The 25,424-nt window shown below is 40.1% G+C and overlaps 2 protein-coding genes across 2 annotated transcripts in view; both read left to right on the forward strand.

Moving 5' to 3' along the window:
- tmem222b (transmembrane protein 222b) overlaps positions 1 to 24,338 on the forward strand; it is a 538,745-nt gene extending 514,407 nt beyond the window's left edge. Inside the window, exon 7 of the transcript XR_007945018.1 lies at positions 22,990 to 24,338. The gene's annotated coding sequence lies outside the window, so the exon portion shown is untranslated. The remainder of the gene's footprint in view (positions 1 to 22,989) is intronic.
- Positions 1 to 24,338, forward strand: oprd1a (opioid receptor, delta 1a). Its single transcript, XM_022212371.2, has 3 exons — positions 1 to 556; positions 14,442 to 14,797; positions 17,950 to 24,338. The coding sequence occupies exons 1-3, from the start codon at positions 315 to 317 to the stop codon at positions 18,477 to 18,479; spliced, it is 1,128 nt and encodes a 375-aa protein (XP_022068063.1). The 5' UTR covers positions 1 to 314; the 3' UTR covers positions 18,480 to 24,338.
- Positions 24,339 to 25,424: the final 1,086 nt, after the last annotated feature.

Below are 25,424 nucleotides of genomic sequence, written 5' to 3' on the forward strand. Positions count from 1 at the left end.
GTCGACGCACGGCTCGGAGGACTGCCGGGCTGTGAGGGGGGGTCTTGGAGAGTATAAGAGGTGTGCACACAGCCAGAGCGCACAGACACGGCTGACCGCCGCAGCTGAGGGGCCACACTCTCCTCCTCCTCCATTTGGATAGAAAACTCTTTTACGCAGAGACTCTGTTTCTACACTCTACCCTGGAAACTCTTCCGAGCGTTTTGTCTCGACTTTCTGTGCCTCCGCTTTCCTCCCTCGCCTCACGTCAAACAATTAGATCCGTCCACACAACTGTTTGAGCAAGTTTTCAGCATCGCGGACAGCGCCGCGGCATGGAGCCCTACACGGTCGCCGGAGAGCGGCTCTCCCTGTCCGACCTTTACTCCGTGATCCCCTTCAATGTGACCTTCGAGACCGGCTTGGTGGACGACAGGCTGCAGAACTACACCGAGCAGCAGACTCCGGTGAGGAGCACCGGGGGCATGATCGTAGCCATATCCATCACGGCGCTCTACTCCGTTATCTGCGTGGTGGGACTTCTGGGCAACGTCCTCGTCATGTACGGGGTTGTCAGGTAAACACCGTCATCTTTTAATGCTATTACGTGCATTTCACGAAGTGTGGAAATGTGTGTGGAATTCACCCGCATAAGCTCCATATGGTGTGAGACCTTTCAAAATCTCACTACACACAATCTGAAGATTTTTGTTTTTAGCGCGCTTTTGGATGGTAGTATTCGCCCCTTTTTATGCAAATATTAGAAACTCTTTTGGTACAGTGATTTCAGTTCAGTTGTTGAGGGGAAATGTGATTTTATTTAATAATTTGCTCAAAAACTGGTCTAAATGCAAATTAAGTTGATTGTTTTGCACAGAACATTGCATAAAAAAGATCCAAAACTGACCTTTACCGGGTTGAATCATTGGAATTTAGCAGCTAAATCGGTATGCAATGCCCCTGATGGTCTTTTCTTCTCTGTATTCATCCATCAGTGGGTGCTGAGCAATAGAAGTGTGTGCGCCGGTTTTATTCTGCCTGGATTCGTGTGCCAACTATGCATTCAAAGCTTCCTGCATAAATCATGAGGGTGTTTTATTTTGTGTTTGTTTTCTTTTTATTATGATTATTACTTTTCTTTGCATGGAGCAAGTTTAATGCCAAAGATGGTTGTTTTGGGGGGGATTCTTAGTTTGGTCTGACTCAGCTGAGCCTCAGGGGCAGAAGGCTGCTCACCATTAGATCTGTGGACATTGAGCTGCTCTTCACTGGGTTTGACTGAACTGAGGAGAAAAGGAAATCACACAGTTAGATAACACACAGTTAGATTTGGTCCTCATTTTGTCTCTATCTATGAAAGTCCATGTTTTGCACTTGCCTTTTTTGGGACTAAAGTGCTGCACAAACCCATCCTTTTACATTTTAGCTGTCGTGGAACACACGGATAGCTGCTCCAAATTATTAAAATTCTCTTTCTCAAAAAGAGCTTTCAAGACTAACTTCATGTTTTCTTTTCTGAGAGTGCACGTTCGTAGTGTAATTTTCAGTCTGAGGTCTATAAGCAACAGACTGAAGCCTACACCCACCCTGTCATTCTTCAGAAGCCTCCCAGCCCTAACCCGCACTGCACTGTATGCTTGTCAGGAATAAACCAGCTTCGATGTTTTGTACCAGCTATGCTTGTCCTCACCGATCATATTAATTACCTGCTAATCTCAAACATTCTCTTCATGTGTTCTCCCCTATATCACCCGAAGCCTAATTGTTTCTGCTGGGTTTTCAGCCCACAAACATGGCAAGCTAGGCTTACATATATGCAACGAGACACTGTTTATGCACAGTGGAAATACTTGTTGGCATTCTTATAATGTATATGAGAAGCAGGGGAAGGCAGCGACGGAGAGAGCAAAGACGGAGGTGGAGAAAAAAAGATGGAATTTCTGCATGTGTCAGTCAGACTTCATAAATATTCATAAAACTGTCCAGTTTTTCCATTCAGGTGTAGAAAGGGAAATATTGGGCAAAACGGGGTGTGTAAGACACAAAGGAAAGTGGGATGTGAGAATGAGACACTGAGGAGATGGATGAGAGATGGGGAAAGGCAGTGAATCAAAATAACGACTCGCCTGGCGTAAGTGTTTGCGTGAGTGAGAGGACTCTTTACTGATGACATCCCTCGAGAGACGGGAAGCCATAGCACATCAGCTACCGCAGTCATAATGTATTATCTCCTGTGGAACGTCTGTACGCTGTGAAAGGAGCGAGCTTAGGAAAGACAGGCAGACTTGAAATGGAAAGTTGTTTATATACGAATCACCATCATTCATTTGGGTTTGAAAACTTTCTGGGATGCACTGTGGATTTTATTTCCATCATAATGCCCCAAAGAAAAATGGTGTAGGTAACGGCTATTGTGCTTTTGTAAGACTGCAATGTGTATAGAAAATGAGGTTGCTACTTTTTTTTTTTTGTTACTGTTCTTTCAGTCGCATATCAAAATCACACATATATTAGTGTGATGCCAAAACCCCACATTTAGCTCATTCAGCTATGTGCATGACAAGTGAATTAACTCCAACGGCAAAGGAACATTTCAAAATGTGGTTAAAATTTCTAAAACAAAACTCATGAAAGGATATCAAGCCAATATTAAATGCAAATGTTGCTATAAAAAATTATTTTTAACTCAGACGAAATATTTCACGGTACATTCTAAAGTGAAAACGTAATGCAATGTTTAAAATCCTTGCTTCCAAAGTATTTATTTGTTACGGAGTTGTGAAAAATCTGGACTTAAATGTGATAACTGCCTAAATATATTGATATCAAGATATATATATAATTGCTAGCCTAGCCACGCTACACCCATGTTTCTGACGGCACAAGGGTCGAGGCACGCTCGACAGGGAAGGAGGCGGGCTAAAAGGTTGTCTATCAAATCACTCTGCATCAACTGGGTAGGTATACAACCAATCAGCGCAACGAATAGGCTCCGAGAGCGCCGGAAATCAGAGGATGCGGTAGTTCGGTGAAGCCTTATTTATACAGTCAATGGGTGAAGCTCAAGTATATTACAGACATGTTAACAGAAAGATTATTCAGAGTCGGTGCTAATGGAGCTCAACGACTGTTGTCGTTTTTGTTGTCGACCCTGGCAGAGAATTAAATTCATTGCCGTGTGTTGTCTAACGCGGCTAGGCTAGTTGTTTCCGGTTGTTTCTGTCAGAATCGTCGCGCCTCTGTCGTCACTTAGTTACGCCCGCCTTCTGACTCTACACTTCATGGTGATTGGTCCGGCCAGTTTTAGGAGAATCCAGCCTCGAGCCTTATGGAGGGTAACTAGACCCACCCTGGCAGAGAATTAAATTTGTTGCCGTGGGTTGTCTAGCGCGGCTAGGCTATATAATTGCACCATAATGTGTTTAAAAAAATGGTTTTATTCAACCCAAATTCATTGGGTTCCCATCTCTCCACCTTCATACTACTGCTTGTAAATGGTTAAATCCTTGCACAGATACGTGCAGCAGTACGTCAGTGCATGTTTTATTCACCCTCTGTCACTCTGTAGCTCTGCAGAAACTCACTTGATTATTTCTAACTGGGATCTTTGATCTGCAAACTCGTGAAACCATGATTTTAGCAGCTTACAGTTACATTAATTAACGTTACTGGTGGGAATGCTGCTTGGGTATTTAGATGTTTTCCACATTGGTAAGTTAGCTAAAAAGATTTTTTTAAAAACAAGCAAACTGTCATTGTTCTTAATTGCCTCATCAAACTCGGATTTCTTTTGTGACACACATTTTTCACCATCAGTCACTTGGCTCATTTGGGGGCATGGTGTAATTATGTTATCTATCACATTCAACAACCTGTCGCTCTGTGCATCCTTTGAACAAGCTGACATGTCTGTCGGTGAGATGCTTTGCCAAATTGGCTCTGTTGGTTTGCGGAGGTTTGAAACATCATTCACAGGCAGGCTTTGTGGCATCTGTGGACTCAGCCTGACTGTTGGCTGGAAGTGAAATAAAAATACCATATTTTGCTCTGATTTCAGAACAATCTGTTGATGGTTGGCAAAAACACTTGTTTTTGCAGCCATGCCCCCTTTTGTTACCATGAAAGCTGCAGTGTGCATAAAGGATATTTTTAAAGAACAGCTGGCATGTCCTCTGTGTTTGGAGGAAGTGGACTCACTGCCGCTCATCACAGCAGCTACTGGGAAAAAAAGCAATGTCAAGAACTGAAACTGATAAAACTGGCAATAGTCCTCTTTTTGATGGCAATGTTTCACAACACTTTTCAAGTGTACTCATATATCATGCAACAATAACTACATACAAAACACATTATGTAAAGCAATTTATACATTTACTGTATATCAACATTTACATGTAGGCAACAGCTACGACAGCGACATCATTGTTATTTGCTACTGCACTGAAGGGGTCAGAGAAAAATATCCTTCTTGTGAACTTCTACTTTGACACAACACATTCAAGATTCAAGATTCAAAAACTTTACTGTCATATACACAGCAGAAACACAGTGGTTAGCCAGAGAGATGAGGATCTTATTATGCAAGTTCCCTTCACACAACTCAAATAACAAATAAAGCAAGAAAAGCATTCAGAGAGAGCAGTACTCCACCAAGGCTGCTCAGTCCTTGTATGATTTCTGATGGGTCAGTCCCGATAAGTCCTTAGTGGTGGATTTGTAGAAGGATCGCAGTCATGTGATCGTTAGCAGGCAGCTGACGTAGCATTCACTTGTTGTCATGGTTACAGTGATGCGGCGCTGCTATCTTGCAATGATATAGAAATCTTTAATGAGTCCATGGATCCAGACTATAAGCAGCATCACTACCAAAATCTAATCAGTTGGTCCTTGTGTGATTTCTGACTTTCACTGAAAATTTCATACAAATCAGTTTGTCCGTTTTTGATTAATGTTGCACACAGACAGACTAACAGAGCGACAAACACACACCGATCATCGCATAACTGTTGCGTTTCCTGGCGGAGTAATAAGATCAAATAAAATGAAACAAAAAAATAGAGTAAAATGAGATAAAAATAGTTGAAAAAATAAATTCTGCAAATTTTGGCATCTTGTGCAATATTGTCATATGTAAACAGGCAAGGCATATGTGCAAAAATACTGCTATTTTTAGACATTGTTGGAGAGTCAGTGATTTAGTAGCCTGACGGCCTGGACATAGAAACTGTTTTTTAGTCTGATGGTACTTGCTTTCACACTCATGAAGCGTCTGACAGACGGCAGACGTGTGAACAGTGTGTGCTGTGAGTAGGTGTCCTTGATGATGATGTGCGCTCTCTTTGTGACCTGGGTGATGTAATCATGTAGTAGGGGGAAGGCTGCTCCACAGATAAATTATACTGTCTTAATGAGAAACTGCAGACCCTTCCTGTCCTTACTGCTGCAGTTCCCACACCATACTGTAGTAGAAATGGTCAGGACACTCTCCAACTGTGCATCTGTAGAAGATGTGAAGGATTTTAGGGGATAATCCAAATTTTCTCAGCTTATGGAATCATTCAATTTGGGGAAAAGTATTATGGAATCATGAAAAAAATACGACACCTTTTGTTACACCACCTCTGTCTTTCATAACAGCTTGGAATCTGTGATTCATGGACTTAACCATTTACAAGCATTATTCTTCATCAGTCCAGCTCCAACTTTCTCTTATTGCTGTTATCAGATCAGATTTGCAGGTTGGAGCCTTGTCATGGACCATTTTCTTCAATTTCCACCATGGATTGAGATCCGAACTATTTGCAGGCCATGCCACTGACATTGTATGTCTTTCTTGAAAGAAAGTTTTCACCGTTTTTGCTCAATGTCAAGATGCATTATTATCTTGAAAAATGATGTCATCGTCACCGAACATCCTTTCACTTGATGGAATCAGAAAAGTGTCCAAAATTTCAACGCAAAGTTGTGCGTTTATTGAAGATGGAGTGACTGTCTTTACCTGACATTCAGCCCTTTATCATCAATGACTGTGGAAATCTGAATGTTTTCTTCAGGCAATCGTCTTCATACATTTCCTTGGAACGGCACCAAACAAAAGTTCCAGCATCATCAAACTGTCAAGTGTGGATTTTTCAGATTTAATCATTGAATATCACTTTAATCCAGTCATCCACAGTCCATGATTGAACAGAAAAATCAGTGGGCAAAGAAAAGCAGTCGTTAATGATGGCTTTTGTTTGGCTTTTCTGTGTGTAAATAGCATTTCCTTTAGGCAATTTCTTGCAGTTCAGTCACAGACATTGACTCCAGTTTAATCCTCATTTTTTTGTTGTACATTTCCTGTTTTCAAAACATGTTGCTTTAACTTTTCTATCTTGACGCTTCCTTGGTCTACCAGTTTGCTTCCCTTTTACAGTCTTCTCATTTTGTTTGTACTTAGTTGTTCCCAGTCAGTGGTATCTTAAATCTGGACTAACATCTTTTGCAACATCCCGAAATGACTTCCCTTCCTGAAGAAGTTTCATAATCCTCTCCGTTGTTTCAACTCACATCTCATATTTAAGCCATGATTCATGTCACTCACTTGGTGTAGCGGCTCTCCAAGGTGTGAGCACTCCTTTTTTTAGGTGCAGGCTAATTAGCAGATTTAATATGATGCAGGTGTTTGTTTTAGAACTGCAAATTACAGAGTAATTCCTTAATATTTTAATCAGAATTGAGTGATTTGTGACTGAATACAACAATTTTCTTTCTTTCTTGGCTATAATACTTCTTAAAGCCAGAAAGTTGGCATTTTGAAGAAAAATAGATTTGTGTCATGTCTGTGATTTGCTTTTATTTTCTACAAAATCAAACAATTGAATGAACATCCTCCCAGAGTGGTCCATGATTTTAGCCAGGGGTGGTACAGTCTATGGCTAGAAGTATTGAAATGGTAAAATGTTAGCTCAAAATTGGATAAATGATCAATGTAGACAGTTAAAGCTTAACGTAATGGTTTGGCAGTTATATTAGCTGCATGCAATGGATAGCAAAGTTGAATGAAATACTAAAATTATTATGAAAATTACTTGAGTACATAATAGTTAACGGTAAAAAAGGGTTAAAATAGTTAGACAGATGCGAAATGCCTTTTTGTCTGACCCATTCAACTGAGCATATGAAGTTCTTGTATGAAAAAATAACACTGACATTTACAAAATTAAGTTTCCCTGTTAACGATTAGCATGAAATCATAGTTGGCCCATGAAAGGCAGAGCTGATAAAAGGCCACTGTAGCTCATCTGACAGGCGTGTGGGGATACATCAGAAACTTTGAATATAGAAACTAAAAGCCCATTTCAAAGCACCCGTCTATAATTTGTTTTCTTTAGGCTGTGTATAAATATAGCAAAACCTTATGAATTTTGGATTCTGGCCTCCACTTAGATTGCTGGATAGAAACACTCAAATGCACACAAACCCCATTTATGGAAGAGCCTGCATCGATGCTCACGTCGCTGTGGATCGGGCAACGGGCTGCTGTGGCATTCAGGGCTCTCGACCAGATTGGGAAGGCTGACACTGACACCTCTGAGGATGGTCCACTCAGTTACACAGGGTGGGTCAGCCGTATGAAGCTTCTCTTTTCTCCCAGCCATCCTCTCCTCTACTTTCCCGCTGCCACACCTGTTGGATAAGAACTGCTTCAGTGCTCATGCAATTTATTATCAAGTGGCCTCCATTTGAAATCCGTTAGATGTGCCCGTAAGGGGGCTGGATAAGTTTGTGTCAAAATGGACTTTTACTGAGCTGCTGCTTTTACATTATTGCTCCACAAAGACTGCATCTCTTGGACAGCTTTTCCATTCTATACATTGGTTTTTCTTAATGGTATTTTCTTGGTTTAAAAAAAAAAAACTCAGTCGACAAACCTTGTAGAAAATGTATTTTCATCAGGGGCCTGGGGTAAAGATTTGGCTGAAAATATCATCGCTTGTTGCCAGTAGGAACATGACTGTGTGTGAGAGATGCCAATCAGACAGTCTGTTTATTTCCTGGGCTGAGTCAACATGGCTACTGCGTCCCACTGCTCGTCCTCCATCTCACCCACCAGCATCTCTGTGCGTGCGTGCGTGCGTGCGTGCGTGCGTGCGTGCGTGCGTGCGTGCGTGCGTGCGTGCGTGCGTGCGTGTGTGTGTGTGTGTGCACCCATGTGTGTTTGGCCTTCAGCCCTGAAAACAAGGCAGAGTCAAGCCTGACTTATGTATCAGCACTGAGAAGACGGCTGTAGTCACACAATGCAGCTCCAGGCTGCAGAGAGGATCACAGTGGATCTGAATGCAGATGGAAATTCTCAGTGGCTGAATTGGAAACGGGCAGCACGGTGCTCAGTGGTTAGCTCTGTTCACGTGCCGGCCTGTGCCTGGGATCTTTCTGCATGGATTGCATGTTCTCCCTGTCCATTCATGGGTTTTTCTCTGGCTTCCTCCCACCGTCCAAAAATATGCTGAGGCTATCTGGCAATTCTAAATTGTCTGTAGGTGTGAATGTGAGTGTGCTTGTTTGTCTCTGTGTGGCTCAGTGATGACTGGTGACCTGTCAAGGATGTCCTCTGCCTTCACCCTAAGTCAGCTGGGATAGACTCCTGCCCAACATCGACCCTAATGAGGATTAAGCTGCCAGATTATCACTGTAAATGAAAAAATGTTCTCAGCTGATATTACCTGGTAAAATAAAGAATAATAATAAAGCAAAAAAAAATAAAAAAAATCACTGCCAAAATCTAAACACTTGGTCATTGTGTCATTTCTGACCTTGATTGAAATTTTCATCCAAATCCGTTAGTCGTAACAGACAGACAAACAAACCTATGCTGATCGTCATGTAACTCCACCGTCGCTGCTTTTATGTGATTAAAAAAAAAACCTACATTGTCTCATACATTGAGTTGCTAGTGCCCCGTTAAATAAAACAATTGCAAAAACAGTGCTGTACTTTATTTTTTTTTTTTTTTACATTTTTCTACCAGATTTTTGGTAAATACAAATAATTTATGAAATACGTCCTAACAGGGTGCTTAACTGAATGACTAACTTGGCCCAAAGTATGCATTAAATACAATTGTGTTAATTCCCACTGTGATTCTTGTTGTTTAGAACATGTGAAAACTTGATCAGAAAATGGTTATATATGATTCAAGATAAACTTGTCTACGTTACTACATTTGCTCTGAACCATTAATCCTGGTAATCTAACCTAAACCCTGAGTTTAGGGTAACACTTGCGAGTCTTGATCTTCACTAATGTTACACATAAATGCACAAACCCTGAGCTTGGATATAGTCATCTCATTATCATATAGTATAAGCATAAGGAACATGGGATATACTTCATTAAACAGAGAGCATAAATAAATAAATAAACATAGAAAATAAGAAAACTAAGCTTTGTAAGAGAATAAATAAATTAGTTTCAGTTATATCAGCTGCTTCGAGATTAAAGGAAAAGTACGAACCTAAATGTCTCTTTATGCGCCACATTTTAATTATTTAACCAACCAATTCATTGATTCTTTTAGTTCAATTTGTGTCTCATCTAAAAAAATCCTTTACTGCAGTTTGCCAGTTCCAGGGCTCTACTGTGTGTCGCTCTGTAATGTGTAGCACTCCTACATCCTGGCTGGTTAATTGGGATTTACAGAGTGCCAAGTTGGCAGCATTTGATTAATTGAAATCTAAATGATAAACCAGTCGAGACCACTTCTGATCAATGGCACTCCATCGAGGTGAACAAGCAGAAATCCTTCATTGACCTAAAGAGACCAGACATCAGGATTGTCAATATTTGACACTCTCAGTGGAGACTGTTAACTTATAAATGCAGGTCAAAGTGCCCCGCAGTAATATGCTGCTTTGAGGCTTTTTTTCTTTTCCCTTTCTGATGTATGTGAGGAGAAACTGATTGGACAGCCGTGACAGCCACGTTGCAGGGTGTCTATGCTGTAAGGAAACAGAAGAAGAAAAAAGAAACGAAAAAGAAAATAGCTGATTAAACCAAAGAAAAATGTGCATAGAAAGGGTGTTAAGTTCAGATTTCCCGATCCATAATTGCATTTCCAAGCCTATAAAAGCTTTACTCTCTTTCTGAATTATACTCTGAACAATTAACCATAATGTAATCTCAAGACCGACTACATGATCGCAATGACAAACACTTTACACATAACTGCCTTGGCGTGAAATTAAAGTCTAGACTTGTGCCTGTTGAGAGGACGCACCCAGATTTCCACACTGATACCAAACATGAGCATCCCTGTAACCACTTCTGCCTACTTTATGACACTTTTTAGGGGTTCTTCATAATACAGTGAAGCTCCTTAATGCCAACATGAATGTGATATCATACCTATGGGGCTAAAAAAATAATCCCAACTTTTGCCTTTCTCAGAGATTTAACCCTGATTTACCACAACTGTGTACAACTAGGACTTAATGATAGCAAAAGTCTGCAGGCTTACAATGTAGACAATATTGTCATCACCCTTTTCAATGCTTGAATTCAATGCAATTCAATTCAATTCAATTTTATTTATATAGCGCCAATTACAGGTCAAATTGTCTCAAAGACGATTTACAGAACCCATATGCCTGAAACCCCAGAGCAAGCCCTAAGGTGTCAGTGGCAAGGAAAACACACATTGAACAGGAAAGAAACCTTAGGCGGAACCCGGCTCTTTGTGTGGAGGGACCCATCTGCCTGCTGGAGAGAGGGAAGAATGGGAGAAGAGGAGGGTGGGGAACAAGGAAAATATATCACAGAATTGGATACATACATAATAAGATAGATGAGACATACAAAGTACAAGCTAACATTGAAATTGATTCAAAAGTTTACTGTTATGATGCTCTGACATTGAATATACTGCATATATAGCTGGTAGTAAAGTTCAAACAGTATGTAGATAAAAATATCATTATAGTGAGGGCGATGCAAAGTAGACTGGTGGAAATGGGCAGCTGGAAGCAGTGGGCTAGAGGAAGGTCAGCAGCAGCATCCCACAGTGGACATGATGGAGACTAGGCCAGTTAGTGGGACAGAAACCGCAGACCTGAAGCATCCAGCTCAGGGACCAGGGACACCTGGAGAAAGGACACAGGGAGAAACAGAGTGAATGCATTGCAATAATGGTATATATAGTAAACACAAAGGTAGTTAGAGAAGGGCTCAGTACATCGAGTGAGGTCCCCCAGCAGCCTAGGCCTATTGTAGCATAACTAGGTGCAAAACTAAGGGACATCGAAAAGAAAGTCAGCTCAGCAAATGAAGACTCCAGGTGACCCCCTCAGGGTCACCCAAGTCAGCCCAAACTCTAAGGTTTGTCAAAAAGGAAGGCTTTAAGCCTGGTCTTGAAGATAGAGAGGGTGTCCGCTTCCCGCTTGAGTTTCATATCTTCCACAATTACACTCTCTGTACACCCATGGCCATAAGTTTGGACACAAGTACCATGACACTTGTGAATCTTAGAAAATACCACAAAATTGTCACTTACAATATACTTATGTTCTGTAATAGACATCAAAACAGACATAATTCATGCTGTGTCCAAACTTATGGTCATGGCTGTATATTGTAAGTGACAATTTTGTGGTATTTTCTAAGATTCACAAGTGTCATGGTACTTGTGTCCAAACTTATGGCCATGGCTGTATAAAGTATTCAAATTTCAAATTCAAGTTAAGTAACCATCCAAGCAACTTTTTGAAAAAGGCTATTGAAAAGCACAAGTCAGGGTACAGATGTAAATCTGTGTAGAGCAGGCTATGTTTGAAAACTGGGTGACTGCACAAGAAAGAGATTAGTGACAAAAAAATATCTATGACTCCTCTGAATGAGTAATAAGCTTCAGCTCAGATGTAAGGGACTGTGCATACAGCAGCCATCGGGATTTTTCAATAGTCTATGTTTTATGAAACAGTGGCAAAGAGAAAGCCACTGTTGGAAAAATCTTAGCTAAAGTTTGCCAGAAAGAATGCGGGTGACTTTGAAGTCAACAAAGAGAAGGCTGTTTGTTCTGGTGTGACCAAAATTGAGCTTTATGGCCGTCAGACTAGACAATATGGTTGGTAGGCACCAAACATTGCACATAATAACAAGTACACCATAAAGCATGGTGGTGGCGGCATTATGATGTGGGGATGCTTATCAGCAGCAGGACCTGGAAGGCTTGTAAAGGCTGTGGGGAAATGAAAGCACAGGAAAGTTCAGGGAAATCCAGGACAGCCTGATGCAGTCTGCTGGAAAACTGTTTTTTAGCAAGACAATGACATGAAGCTTACCCGCAAAGCGACAGAGAAATGGTTTAAATGCAACAAAGTAAATGTTTTTGAGAATGTGTGACTGGACTGAAAAGGGCTGTTCATTTATGATCCCTGTGAAACCTGATAGAGCTTGATAAGTCCTCCTGGGGTACATGTACATATGCAGTGTCCAGATGTAGTGTAAGGCCAATTAGGACCTATCTTCACAATCTCAGTGCTGTAATTGCGGTCAAAAGTGCATCTATTAAATGCTACCTTGAAGGAGGCGAATGCTCATGCCGTCACTTGTTTTTGATGTTTTATATTTTGAATCAATTTACAGTACTTTGTGAAAATCTCTTTTTACTTTGATATGAAAGAGTCTTTTTTTGGGTAAATTCTTGTCAAAAAGCCAAAATAAATCAACCATGATTCATTGTTGAAAAGCAATAAAAGGCCAAAACTTAAGGAGGGGTGAATACTTTAAATACAGACTGGATAACTGACTGCTTGTTGTTGCACTGAGGTCCACAGACACCAGCGCTTGTTTACTGAAGGGAAGGGAAGAGGCAGTTTAACCACAAAGCAGAATCCACAAGCCTGTCTTTTCAGCTTGGATTAGGCAAAGGGGGGAAGCGATTTCTTTTTCTTTTCTTGAATCGCAACTCAATTATGAAAGTGACTCTGATGATAAACATAATCCTCTCCCCCATGTCAAGAGCCAGGCTAAAGGTACTGAAGCAAAAGCTTCAAACAGATTGAGATCCAAATTTGAACAGAGAATGATTTGTTCACTGTGTATGATTTTGTCTCATAAGATGTGCTTTCACCTAGTCCTTTTTCTGCCTACTATGGCACTGATGCCATTTTAAGTCTTATCTCTTCACCAAGCAAAAAATGTTTTTCATCTGTTTTCTTGGGGTTCAAAGCATTACGGCAGCACTCTGCTTGCTTCACAAGCAGCTTTTACGTAACTATCAAAAGCTCACAGCTCCCCTTGGCTATAAGTGGAACCTAATACAGACACTGGATTAAGATGATCAAACATGCAAGAGAATGTTCTAAACCACCATCTGCTGATGACGTCACTGTGCCTAGATCGAAAGAGAATGAACTAAAAATAAACCTGGATTCATTCATGAATTGGAGGTCCCCTGGAGGTGTGTTACGAATTCACACCGAATGGATAGACCTCCAAGACCTCCCACTACCCCTACAGAAATAAGTCCAGTCCCAGTAGAGCTTCAGCTTTAAGTGTCATGATTAGCCTTGACAACAGCAGCTCCCTGGGCCACGCCTGAACGGAATACAGCCTTTAATAACTTACTGCAATTACTTTCCTTGCTCAAAAATATGAAGCAGCTTATTACCCACAATAAAACCTAATTCATGAATGATATTTTAGTCAGTTTCACTTGCAACTGATCAGATACGCAAGTCACAGACTTTGTGTCATCCACAGAGTAAAGCTGGAACCAAGAGTGAATAATGGAACAACTGATTGCTCTCTTTGACAGTAGTCACAGTAATTATATTTCTTGATTCAGCTGATGCCTACATTCACATCAGACTGATTTATTACATCAGACAACATTCCTATCAGCCCACAGTGTTTAGTCTCTAATTTGCTTCCAGTGGAACAACTCCCAAAGACAGTTTAGTGCTCCAGGAGCTGATTTCCTGCTTCACACACTGCCCTCATCTAAAGAAACTATGAAACCTTACAAGTTGCAAACTCTTGTCAGACAAATGGAAAGCGATCATAGTTTCAAAAATGCATGCATGTCACTAAGTCCATGGCAAGTGAAAGTTTGCACATTTAATGTAATATTTACTACCAATGTTTGTCAAAATAAACGATGTTAAAGCTCACTTTTTTATTGATTTTATACATTTGTACAACAGAAACAAAACCCTCTTTACATAAAAATATCCATTACTCTGAAACATCATTAATATCCACCGCTGTCTTAAACCAAGGAGAAAATAAAAGCTAATTAAATCTGATGATGCCATAATGCTGCTGTCTTCTTAAATAGAAGTGACTGATAACCATCTACACCAATGACAAGATCCAGATCTCTTATTGTGATTATGTAAGTCATAATTATGAGATATGGAAATCATAATTGCAATTTTCCTAAATTTAATTGCACCTTTGCTCTGCTCTTTGATCACAACTAGGTACACTAAGATGAAGACTGCCACAAACATCTACATCTTCAACTTGGCTCTTGCTGACGCCTTGGCCACCAGCACGCTGCCCTTCCAAAGCGCCAAATACCTCATGAACAACTGGCCGTTTGGGGAAGTCCTGTGCAAGCTCATTATTGCTATCGACTACTACAACATGTTCACAAGCATCTTCACCCTGACAATGATGAGCGTGGATCGCTACATTGCCGTGTGCCACCCAGTCAAGGCGCTGGAGTTTCGGACACCTGTCAAGGCGAAGATGATCAATGTGCTCATCTGGGTCCTGTCCTCAGCAATTGGCGTTCCCATTATGATCATGGCTGTGACCAAAGTGGCAGAAAATGGTGAGATTATCTTTTCTTTTATCTTCTGGCCATTTCTTAAAGTGTTATTGTTGGAGCACAATTGTTATCAGAAGCATGTGCGAGCTCATTCTGTATGGTTCACCTGACTGAATCTTTACAAAGTGCTGGAGAACAGATTTAATTCAAGATGCTGTGATCTGCATAATTTACATTCATTAGTCACAGCCTCTGGTCCTTCATCAGCATGGCACACATGGGAAAAGAAACAATAATGGTGATTATGAATCCTCTCCCACCCGTGACCCTGAATGATCTATTGAGGATTCTCGGAATGAGAGAAAAAGCCTTCAAAACATTTAGAATGCTTAATGCAAAAAAACCCCCAAAAGGATAGTAATGATAATTTTATACTCATTAGGGCTTCAGGTTGTTACATGGTGGTAGAACAAGTTTACTTTTTTTACTCATCTGGAGTCACAAGCACCCCCAAATTTATCTTGTGTCCCTGTATGAGTGTTAAAGGTACTGTTAAGCCCCAGATTGTTCATAATCATGGCAAAATGTTGATTTATAATGATTTTTCTTTGATTAATAGGTTTCTTCTAGCTGGAAATGTGACCAAAGAAACATTGTGTTTGGGATGCTAATGATACGTTTCAACTATTTCTGTTGTCTTGTAAGACTTTTGCAGAAAATTCCATGTCCAAAATGATTCATACTAATCAGTAGCAAACCTTATATTTACCTCTACAGCAATCAAATGGTTCCTATTGTTACTAGCAATCTTTCCTCGTGCCTCAGGGATTTTGGACCATTCGTCTTTTGTGACAATCGCCATTCCTTTGAGGTTGATGGCTTCCTTTCCACCATCCTGGTTGTCTGTTTCTTAAACAAGTTCTTGATAGGGTTCAGGTCCGGATTCCAAAAAGCTCACAGTGTTTTCTGTCAGCCTTTTTTTGACCATCTTAGCTGTGTGTTTCAGATCTTGTTTAAACCTCTGAGGCTGGCCAAAGTTTTTTTTTGTTTTTTCTGAAAACTGCTTGATGTCAGAATCTTATTATAGTTTTACTTTATCTCATAATGCTGTTTACTTCGACTAGCTTGCCTGGCTAAATGGCTGAAAAACAAACTCAAAGCAAAAGCATTACATTCCTGCCAGCATGCTTGACTTGAGTTCTAAGCATCGGTTGCTCTTCATTTCTTTTGCCAAATGTAGGCCATGTCCCTGTATCCAATAAACTCTTTCTTTCAACTCACCTGACCACAGAAATGAGAAACAATAGATTTTTCCTTGTCCAGTGAGCTTTGTATACCTGTCTTGGAGACGTGGAATCCTCCTCAGTAACTTTTCATGGAGACCATCCTTGCACAGCTAGAGTCTCTGCCTTGAGATAGTACATACCAGAGTTGCTCAGATTTATCACGATGGTGTTGATGGCATTCCTTGGATTCTTTATGGCCTCTCTCACTACCATTCTTTGCCAGTGCAGGAGCCACATTAGGCTTTCCACTAAACCTTTTGAGTTTTTTTCACAGTGTGATTCTCACTGTACAATTTGATGCATTTAGACCATTGTCATTTGAAAACACTTGCACATGTCTTTATAGACATTCCCCCACATGGTAGCACCCAGAGAGTGCAGCTCTCTTTCAACAATGAACCCTAATAACAAGCTCATTCAGCTCTTAGGTTTTAGCTATGACTTGGAACTGATTAAAGAACAACCACATTGTCTGTCCTCGATATGTAGTGTATTAGAGCACTCTACAACATGGTAGAAAGTACAGTGTGTAATGGTATAGAAGTTGCATTTTCTCAGAAGTCTGTGACAGTCTCAAAGCTTTTGAACAATTGCAGTTACAGTGAGGAATGTCGAAACAGTTCAGTAAAGCATCTTTAGCACAATGTCTCACTGGCTACCATTTGCATGTCTAGCCTAAAGAATCCTAATGGTCAAATAAAAATGCACTGTTATTTTGGTTTAAACTGTATGTTTAATATAGATCCTACGTATGTCATTATCATCTTTGGGATGAAGTTACTATGAAGATGAAGACTTTGATAAGAGTGAAATATCTCTCTAATAGATCTATGAAAAACATCATATACGGTAGGGTAACAGGCACAGAAGGACCAGCCCAGTATTGGTAGAAATTCAATCCACCATGCTCTAATCTCCAGCTGTGGACATCCATCTGTACATGTTTCAGATGTTCGAGTTGGGTTGCTGCATCTGACAATGTCTATGCTTGAAAAATACTGACACACTTTAAAAACTCATACAGTGATTGGTCAGCTGTTTGCAGGTGAGGAAAGGGATATTTTCCGAATTTGACTCATCAGTCTGCTATATAAACAGTTCTTTGTTTCATTCCTTATAGAACTGCTTATGCCACATTTAGAGTTATGCAACACTGTGGATGTGTTTTAGGAGAGACTGTCTGAAATGTCCTTTTATCCATGTAATAAATCAATTATTGCGCGTTGCCGCTCTGTGAAGGCTACTTTTGAGTGTGTCAATTCAGAAGACTTATTGTATAAAGTCCTTTGTCACACTTTTGCCTTGATGTGCCTTTTTGAACCTTGAGCTTAGAGTTAGTTGCGAATGCCTTTTTCTTAGAAACGGTCTCTTCTTTGAATACCTAAAAGGTCTTTCTGCCCTGAAGGAAATATGTTCACATCATCATTGATTTCAGGCAGAAGGTGTTATGAATATCTGGTATGGCCGGTATGCACCTTTTTTTCAGTATCTCCTCTTTGCTGATTTGATGTATTTGGATGCATTGTCACCTGTAAAATTTGGTTTCATGTGAAATTTCTTGGGCTGTGATTTTTAACAGGACTTCCTGGAACAATAGTCAAATTACACATTGTATGAGATTGTTATTTTGTAGCCAAATTCATACCTAAAAATGGTTTGTTTGCTGTCTTTCCATAACCTTAATTATACTCCTGACGCCCAAACATGAAGGAAAGAACTTTCCAGTAATGCCATTGGAACAAAATTAAACTGTGGACAAAAGTCTGGAGACACACAGTTTGGATTGTTGACAGTAGCATCAGTAGCAGCAGCAGTAGCATTTTGGGACTGAAGACTGCATGTTAGTTTAGATGTTGTAGAGATTCTATTTGACAATGTTCTCCTGCATTATCCAATTCCTGTCAACTTCTACCTGCTTTCTCTTCCCAGGTAAAACCACGTGCATGCTGAAATTCCCTGAGCCTGACTGGTACTGGGACACTGTGACTAAGATCTGTGTCTTCATCTTTGCTTTTGTGGTTCCTGTGATGGTCATCACCATATGTTATGGCCTGATGATCCTGCGTCTGAGGAGCGTCCGTCTCCTCTCTGGTTCTAAGGAGAAAGACCGCAACATGCGCCGCATCACCCGTATGGTCCTGGTAGTGGTGGCAGCCTTCATCATCTGCTGGACCCCCATTCACATATTTATCATCGTGAAAACCATGGTGGCGATCGACACCAGGAATCCCTTTGTGATAGCTAGCTGGCACCTGTGCATCGCTTTGGGCTACACCAACAGCAGCCTCAACCCTGTCCTCTATGCATTTTTGGATGAAAATTTCAAGCGATGCTTCAGGGATTTCTGCCTCCCCTGTCGGACCCGTGTGGAGCAGAACAGTCTGACGAGTGGCCGAAACACCGCCAGGGAGCCGGTGTCCGTGTGCGCTCCAGCAGAAGCAGGGAAGAAGCCGGCATGACTAGGCATGGACTGGGTCCCCCACAGCTCTCGCTCGAGGAGGATTCAACAAGATCTGCAATCAGAGGTCACCCAGATCTCCACAACAGAGTTTTAAGAGATCTTTGCAGGAAACAATTTGACAGAATCCTGTTGCTTATTCTCTCCAATTTGGCTGACACACTGGGCATTCAAAGGAAAAGCTCAAGCTGATGGATAACAAGTTTCACTCTAATCTTACTTTTGTTTTAAAGTTTTTTCCTCTGAAGTTTTTTCTCACAGAAAATGTGATGCCTTACAAAGGCAGACTGATAATGATGGCCCAAAGTGGATATCCAAATGTAAAGGCAAGAATTCGAAGCCGAACTTCCCCGCCTCATGATTCAGAGTTTGAGAGTAGAGGACATTTTGATGATGCAAGAAAAGACAAAAAACGCCTGCAGGTTTCTGACTTATCAAGTAAAGAATGCATTGTTCAAACGCCACACATCATGGTTATGGAATAGAACAGAAGACAAAAGTTTCAAACAATGGCCTTTTTGATTCAAACATTGTCACTTCATCAAAGAAATACTTGCAGAAACAGATGAGATTTACGTGAGTTTTTTGGGGGTGATTAAAATCTGCATCAGAGAGAAAAAGTTCTTCACTTTTAACATCAACAGAAAATAAATGAGCCTTACAGAACAGAACCACTCAACTGATACCCACCGACAGCTGGATGATGAATTGCCGCATAGTTTGTTGCACAACACGGTCACCCTTCTCTACACAGTCTTGTTTGATTTTCTGTATGATTCAGTAAACTTTTCAGGAGTCTTTTTTTTTGTCAGTTTTTATGCAAAAGGAGACACTTGCCGCTAGTTTTCTCCATGTAGACCAATATACAGTTCTGCCACCATCAGCTATGTTGAAAGCGGAATTTGGTACTCTGTGTTCCCTGGATTTAACCAAGCCTGCCATAAAGGACAAGAACTCATAACCAAGTCTGGCTTTTGTGACTTCTTGCTCAGATAGAACAATCACGAATAGCTTCAAACCACTGATGCTTGGATTTCTGTGGGCTTCTTTTCTGCTGCCCTACTTGACTTTCATGGGTGTTGCCAATCTTGCACAAAGCCTCTGACCAGAATCACTGAAGAATGATAAACCTGCCACTGCAAAACACTGTTGGCAACCGCAACACTTCACTCACCTTATTGCTATATTGATTGAACCAGATATAAAGTAAAGGAAAAAGGCGCAAGTTGGACTGAGAGCAGCTGCGTCATGATCCCGAAAGAGACGCCTGTCCTGATGTCAACAAACGACTCCAAGGAGATTATTGATCTACATTTTAAATTAGAAAAATGTCTGTCATCTGTCACATTGAATATCTGTGACGCAGAAACTGAATGACATTAACCAGCACAGTAAATCATGCGGGGTAATTTATGTCAAATTGGAGACATCAATCAATGGATACCATAAAGTTAATGACCATTTCATCCTTGCATACCAGAGGAGGTATGTCAGAGGTAACAGTAATAATATTAATCCTGATTTTATTGGAATTTGCTCCCATGTTGAAAGATCTTCAAGGGCAAATGTAGTATATGTTGACATTTAAAATGGAAGAATATTGCATACATTTGATTGGTGTTAAAACGTGAAGTTGGCTTTATGACAAATGAGGTTAATTCAAAACTGACAGAACACATGGTAGCCAGGTATTAATCATAGAGGGTAAAAAAATAGGAAAGGAAAAAAAATCAACAAATGTGAATTTGTAGATAATTTAAAGCTTTTGCATTTGAACACATTTGGCTTCAGCCACAGTTTAAATGATCATGAGGTGTGCCTGTGATTCTGTACGCTTTCTTTCCACTTTTGATCTTGATATTTCATCACCATGCTTTTGATTCATGTGTCTCTAAATGAAAAGGAGCACAGCAAAAAGGGTGTAAAGACAATAGTCCAATGCTTGGAAATGAATTTCTACTGTTTACAGATTTAGCAGTTGCCTAAGGGTTAACTGTAGATTTCCCCACAGAGACTGAGAGAGACATTAAAAATTGACTATTCTATGTGCAGCAGGAGATGGACATTTTTGCTGTGTGATCCATTCCTGCATATTTTCTTACAATGAGTGTTGATTTAAAGTGTCGTGTACTGTATATACCTGCTCTGCTTAGCTTTGACCAAGTGCTGCGTCTGTTGGGTGTGCAGAATGTTTCTCAGCTGCCATTATTTTTGCAAAATGAAGTTTAATGAAGGCAGAATGTACAGAATTAGTTTTCCAAAAAACAGAGTGACATCCGTGTGCAAGTTATTATATTTTGACAGTTACAATACATTGATATCTTAAAATTGGGGTAATGAATCATGTGAATTCTGGGCATGATTAAAAGTAAAATGTACACTACTGTTCAAAAGTTTGGGGCCACCCTGGCAATTTTATGTTTTCCATTAAACCGAATGAGTCTTTCAGCATGATTAGCTAGCACAATGTAGCATTAGACCACAGGAGTGATGGTTGCTGGAAATGTTCCTCTGTACCCCTTTGTAGATCTTCTATTAAAAGTCAGCTGTTTCCAGTGAGGATAGTCATTTACCACATAAACAATGTGTAGACTGCATTTCTGATTAATTCAATGTTATTTTCATTGAAAAAAAAGTCATTTGTTTTAAAATAAGGGCATTTCTAAGTGACCCCAAGCTTTGGAATGGTAGTATGTGTGTCATTTTATCACATATGAACGACTGACTAAAGTTTTTTTTCTTCACATTGTACAGTTGTATTCTTTTAGAGGCAGTGAGTTTCTATACGTAGGTAGATATACTGCAAAAAGCCCATTGCCCTTTTGTCTATGTGACCGAGTCTAAAAGGAACAGTCGGCCACCTCATCACACAATGTGACAGTGATAAAGTAAGAGTAATCAAGCGTAACCGATCAATTCTGGTCATCTAATGTTGCCTTATTGGTTGTGGGGATTACGAGCTTTACTGAAAACCATTTGGATCCCTGGGGATCACAGCTCTCAACTCTGTCTGCTGCAGCTCCCTGTTGTCCTCTGACCTTCACTTCACTACCTTCACACCCAAAAGTTATCAAAGAAGCGGTGCAGTAAAAATGTTTCTCAGACTCCCTTAAATGTGTGTTTTCCTCAGCAGCTTGCAAAATAAATTGCAATTTGTGAAGCAATCAGGCAGTACTCCATTAAAAATAATTACCAAATGGCCACTGTAATGAGCTTTAAGTAGTTTAGATAAACGGCAAAAATGAAAATCAAAATGAAATAGCTGACCAAAAGACATCAAATTTGCTCACACCAAATTAATGAGATGTTGTTAATTTCCTAATCAGGATCAAAGAACCGTAAATAATTTGCTGACTAAACAGCAAACAAAAGGCAAATCTGCTGTAGAACCAGCGACCGTTAGGATGGTAGAACCTGAAAAACTGAAATCCAACAGAACCCCCTCCTGAGATAAATATTGTCTCAGTCTCTGTGCACTTTGATGTGTCCAAAGACCACACTCAGGACCAGAATGATAGTCTTTCATCTATGATGCTATGAATTGTACAAACAGGGATAATGGCATACATTTTCAGGCAGGCTTTCCTTGAGGCATTTGTGGTGTTGCGCTTGGTTAACACAAAAAATGAAACAAGTGGTGGTGTTAGCATAAAAAAATAGCTTCAGTCGCAACAGAGGGTGGGCTAACTGTGATTTTGTTGGTTTTGGGAAGTGTGAAGTTGTCAATTTCAAACTGTCATTGCAACATCTGTAAGAAGGGCGATCCAACAAACGCTTCATTTGAAGCATACTAAGACCTTTACTCATGTAGCTGCAAAGCATGTTACTTTGACACATGGTAGGTTTCGGTTCACAGTGGATTCATTTCAACAAAGCTATGATCCTGCCCTCACCAAGCCTATACAGATCTGAAGAACAGCCAACACTGTCTCTACAGAATGACATTCCTATACATCTAAAGTGCATTCTCAAATACATTTTTGAGCAGAAATGTAATTTGTCATCTGTGACCTCATAGGAAGGACAGCCAGTTTGAAAGGACTAAATGTGCAGCAGGATGTAGAATGAGAAGATAGACTGTCAGCCAGAAGATCAAGGTTCATGTACTGTGATGGATGAAAGGCCATCAGTCTCATGCTAAGGTTTTGTTCTCTGCCGTGTTTTATGTTTGGTTTTTACTATCTTTCTGCTTAGGTTGAGAAAAATAACAGGCTTTTTCACACATTCTTACAAGCTTGGTTAAGGAAAATTACTTGGTTAGGGTTTATCATGGTTGGGATTAAAATCTGATCTTTTCTTTATGAGTTTGAAGCAGTCTGGGTCCCGTCCCATCTGATGCATGATTTGTTGGCTGAAAAAGAGTGACAACAAAGCAAAACAACTAGACTGATTAGACGCAGGCCAGTGGTACAGACGCACACTACCGTTCAGAAGTTTGGGATCACCCAGACAATTTCATGCTTTCCATAAAAACTCATAGTTTTATTCATGTGCTAACATAACTGCACAAGGGTTTCTAATCATCAATCAGCCTTTCAACACCATTAGCTAACACAATGTAGCATTAGAACACAGGAGTGATGGTTGCTGGAAATGTTCCTCTGTGCACCTATGTATAGATATTCCATTAAACATCAGTTGTTTTCAGCTAGAGTAGTCATTTATCAAATTAACAATGTCTAGACTGTATTTCTGATTAATGTAATGTTATCTTCATTTTTTTTTAAACTGCTTTTCTTTCAAAAATAAAGACATTTCAAAGCGATCCCAAACTTTGAACGATAGTGTAACTATGTGGAGACTGGGTTGTAACAGTAGTGGCAGTTCAGAAAACAGCTACAAGTCATTTTTTGCAACAGAAGGAAGACATACAGAAAAGACATTTTTACATACGGAACATCTGACAACAACCCAGTGAATCATCTTAGCAACTGAGGTGCCTTAATGTGGTGTCAGTTTTATGGGGAAGTAGAGGTAGCATTATAAATGAGGCATTCAGAGCAGACTGAGGGGGTATTTCTACATGTTCACCAACTTTTTGTTGTCTAACATCAACTTCTGACTGGATTGACAAGAAATCACAAAAACAGGACCTGTCGTCCTAGATTGTCTTTGTATGACACAGGAAGTGTTTCCTTTATGAAAACATTTCTACCACTAGGCTGATGATTCGTCAGTACCAGTGTTTGGATATGAGTCAGATCTATCACTTTACGTGAAGGGCTTGGAAACACATTTTGTTTTTGTTTATTACCTGATGAATATTTGCTGACATCATCCATCAGTGTGATCCTTGAAATCCAGATTTGTTTGTTCCGTTTATTAACAGTTTCTAAAGACTGCAGCACATGGGACAGGGAAGGATGGGGAAACCTTTTAAAGCATGTTAAGATGGAGTGACACAGGCTGAGCAGAATTTCTAGTGTTTGTCAGAAAATGCTACCAAAAAAGTCAATTTTAGCTGATGGCTCCTTTAATCTTCTTTTCTTTTCCTTTTTTTGTACACTTGTAACCTACAATGCATTAGTATCGTTCACTATTTTCTCATTTTTCTATTCGGTATACAACTGCTTAACACTGTAAACAGAATACTGAAAAGTCTGTGTGAATAGAAATAATTGTACATTTGTGCAAGATGCTAATTTGTTGTATTTCCACTGACTGCAGTGCAGTGTGTGAGGCAATTGTGCTGACCATAGTTGGTTCTCTTCCAGTTCTTTTGCAGTGTTAACATATAGTTTCTTAGCTTCTTCTGGTGCAAATGTTGTATGAAACATTTCTAATACAGCAGCTGTGTTTCAAGCATAACTTTAACTGTCGGCAAAAATAAAGAAAAGAAAATGAAGCTGAGAGAAAACTGCAGGAGGTCTGTTTTTTTTTCCCCGAGTAAACTGTTTTGGTTTCCTGGAAACAAGAGGAAATGGGATAGCATAATATTTTCTTGAAAATGATTGGGCTCATAATGGAATAATCCATCTTGCATGACCATAATTCAATTTAAAAGCTGGGAGTGTTTCAGAACAGTTTGCCATGGCAAAGAGCATTTCCACCGGTGCTCCGATAAACATGCGAAAGATGACCCAAGGCTGTACTGAGGCCCAGAGTGTGCTGTCCCCCGCTACCAAAAAATTAAACACCCAGCTCTGCATCTCCTCTGTAAATTCAGATCAGCCCATTGCAGTCTGGCACCACCTCAGCCACGGAATACTCCAGTGGACGACCCGAAGAGTTACAATTTAATGATGAAGGTTTCCTTCAGCAGCAGCCACTTATCAATTACCCTGATTGCTCTATCCACAACAGCAGAGAAGCCTCCCTGCTGATTAGTTGACGGCTTGCCAATTTAACAACCGAGGGGAAGGCTCATATCCCTGATGTGGTATTCAACAGTAGCTCAACATATGTATTCTAATATGAAGACTACTGTGCTGCTGCTGCTCCTGTCATAATAACTGCCAGGATGTTGGTGAACAACTCTGTCTCCTGGAGATTACATTAATACACAAGAACTAATTTGCAACAGCATATGTGCTTTGAAAGAAATGTATGCCATTGGAATACATTAACTTTGTATAAAGTAAACATATCCAGGAATCCTTTTTAATGATCACATCTGTCAAATCACAAATGCATTTCCATAAAATATCCACACGAGTAACTGGAATACGATTAACCTTCGTAATGGATATGTTTAGACATTTAGAACGCTTAGTTAAAGTCGGCTGCATATACCATTCACCTTCATTATCATTTCTCTGATGAATATTTAACTAGATGAGTGTACAGCATGCAGCCAGTGAGGCTGTACTTCCACACAGCAGAGGTTTGAGCTAAATGATGAAAAGACCAGCATGCTTATATGATAATGCTAATATGTTAATGGCACTATGCTAGAATGCTTGCTTAAATTTGCATATTATCACTTCCGGGGCTGAGAAATAGCAGC

This window comes from Acanthochromis polyacanthus, chromosome 11, assembly GCF_021347895.1.
Source record: "Acanthochromis polyacanthus isolate Apoly-LR-REF ecotype Palm Island chromosome 11, KAUST_Apoly_ChrSc, whole genome shotgun sequence".
In the NCBI taxonomy this organism is placed as follows: Eukaryota; Metazoa; Chordata; class Actinopteri; family Pomacentridae; genus Acanthochromis; species Acanthochromis polyacanthus.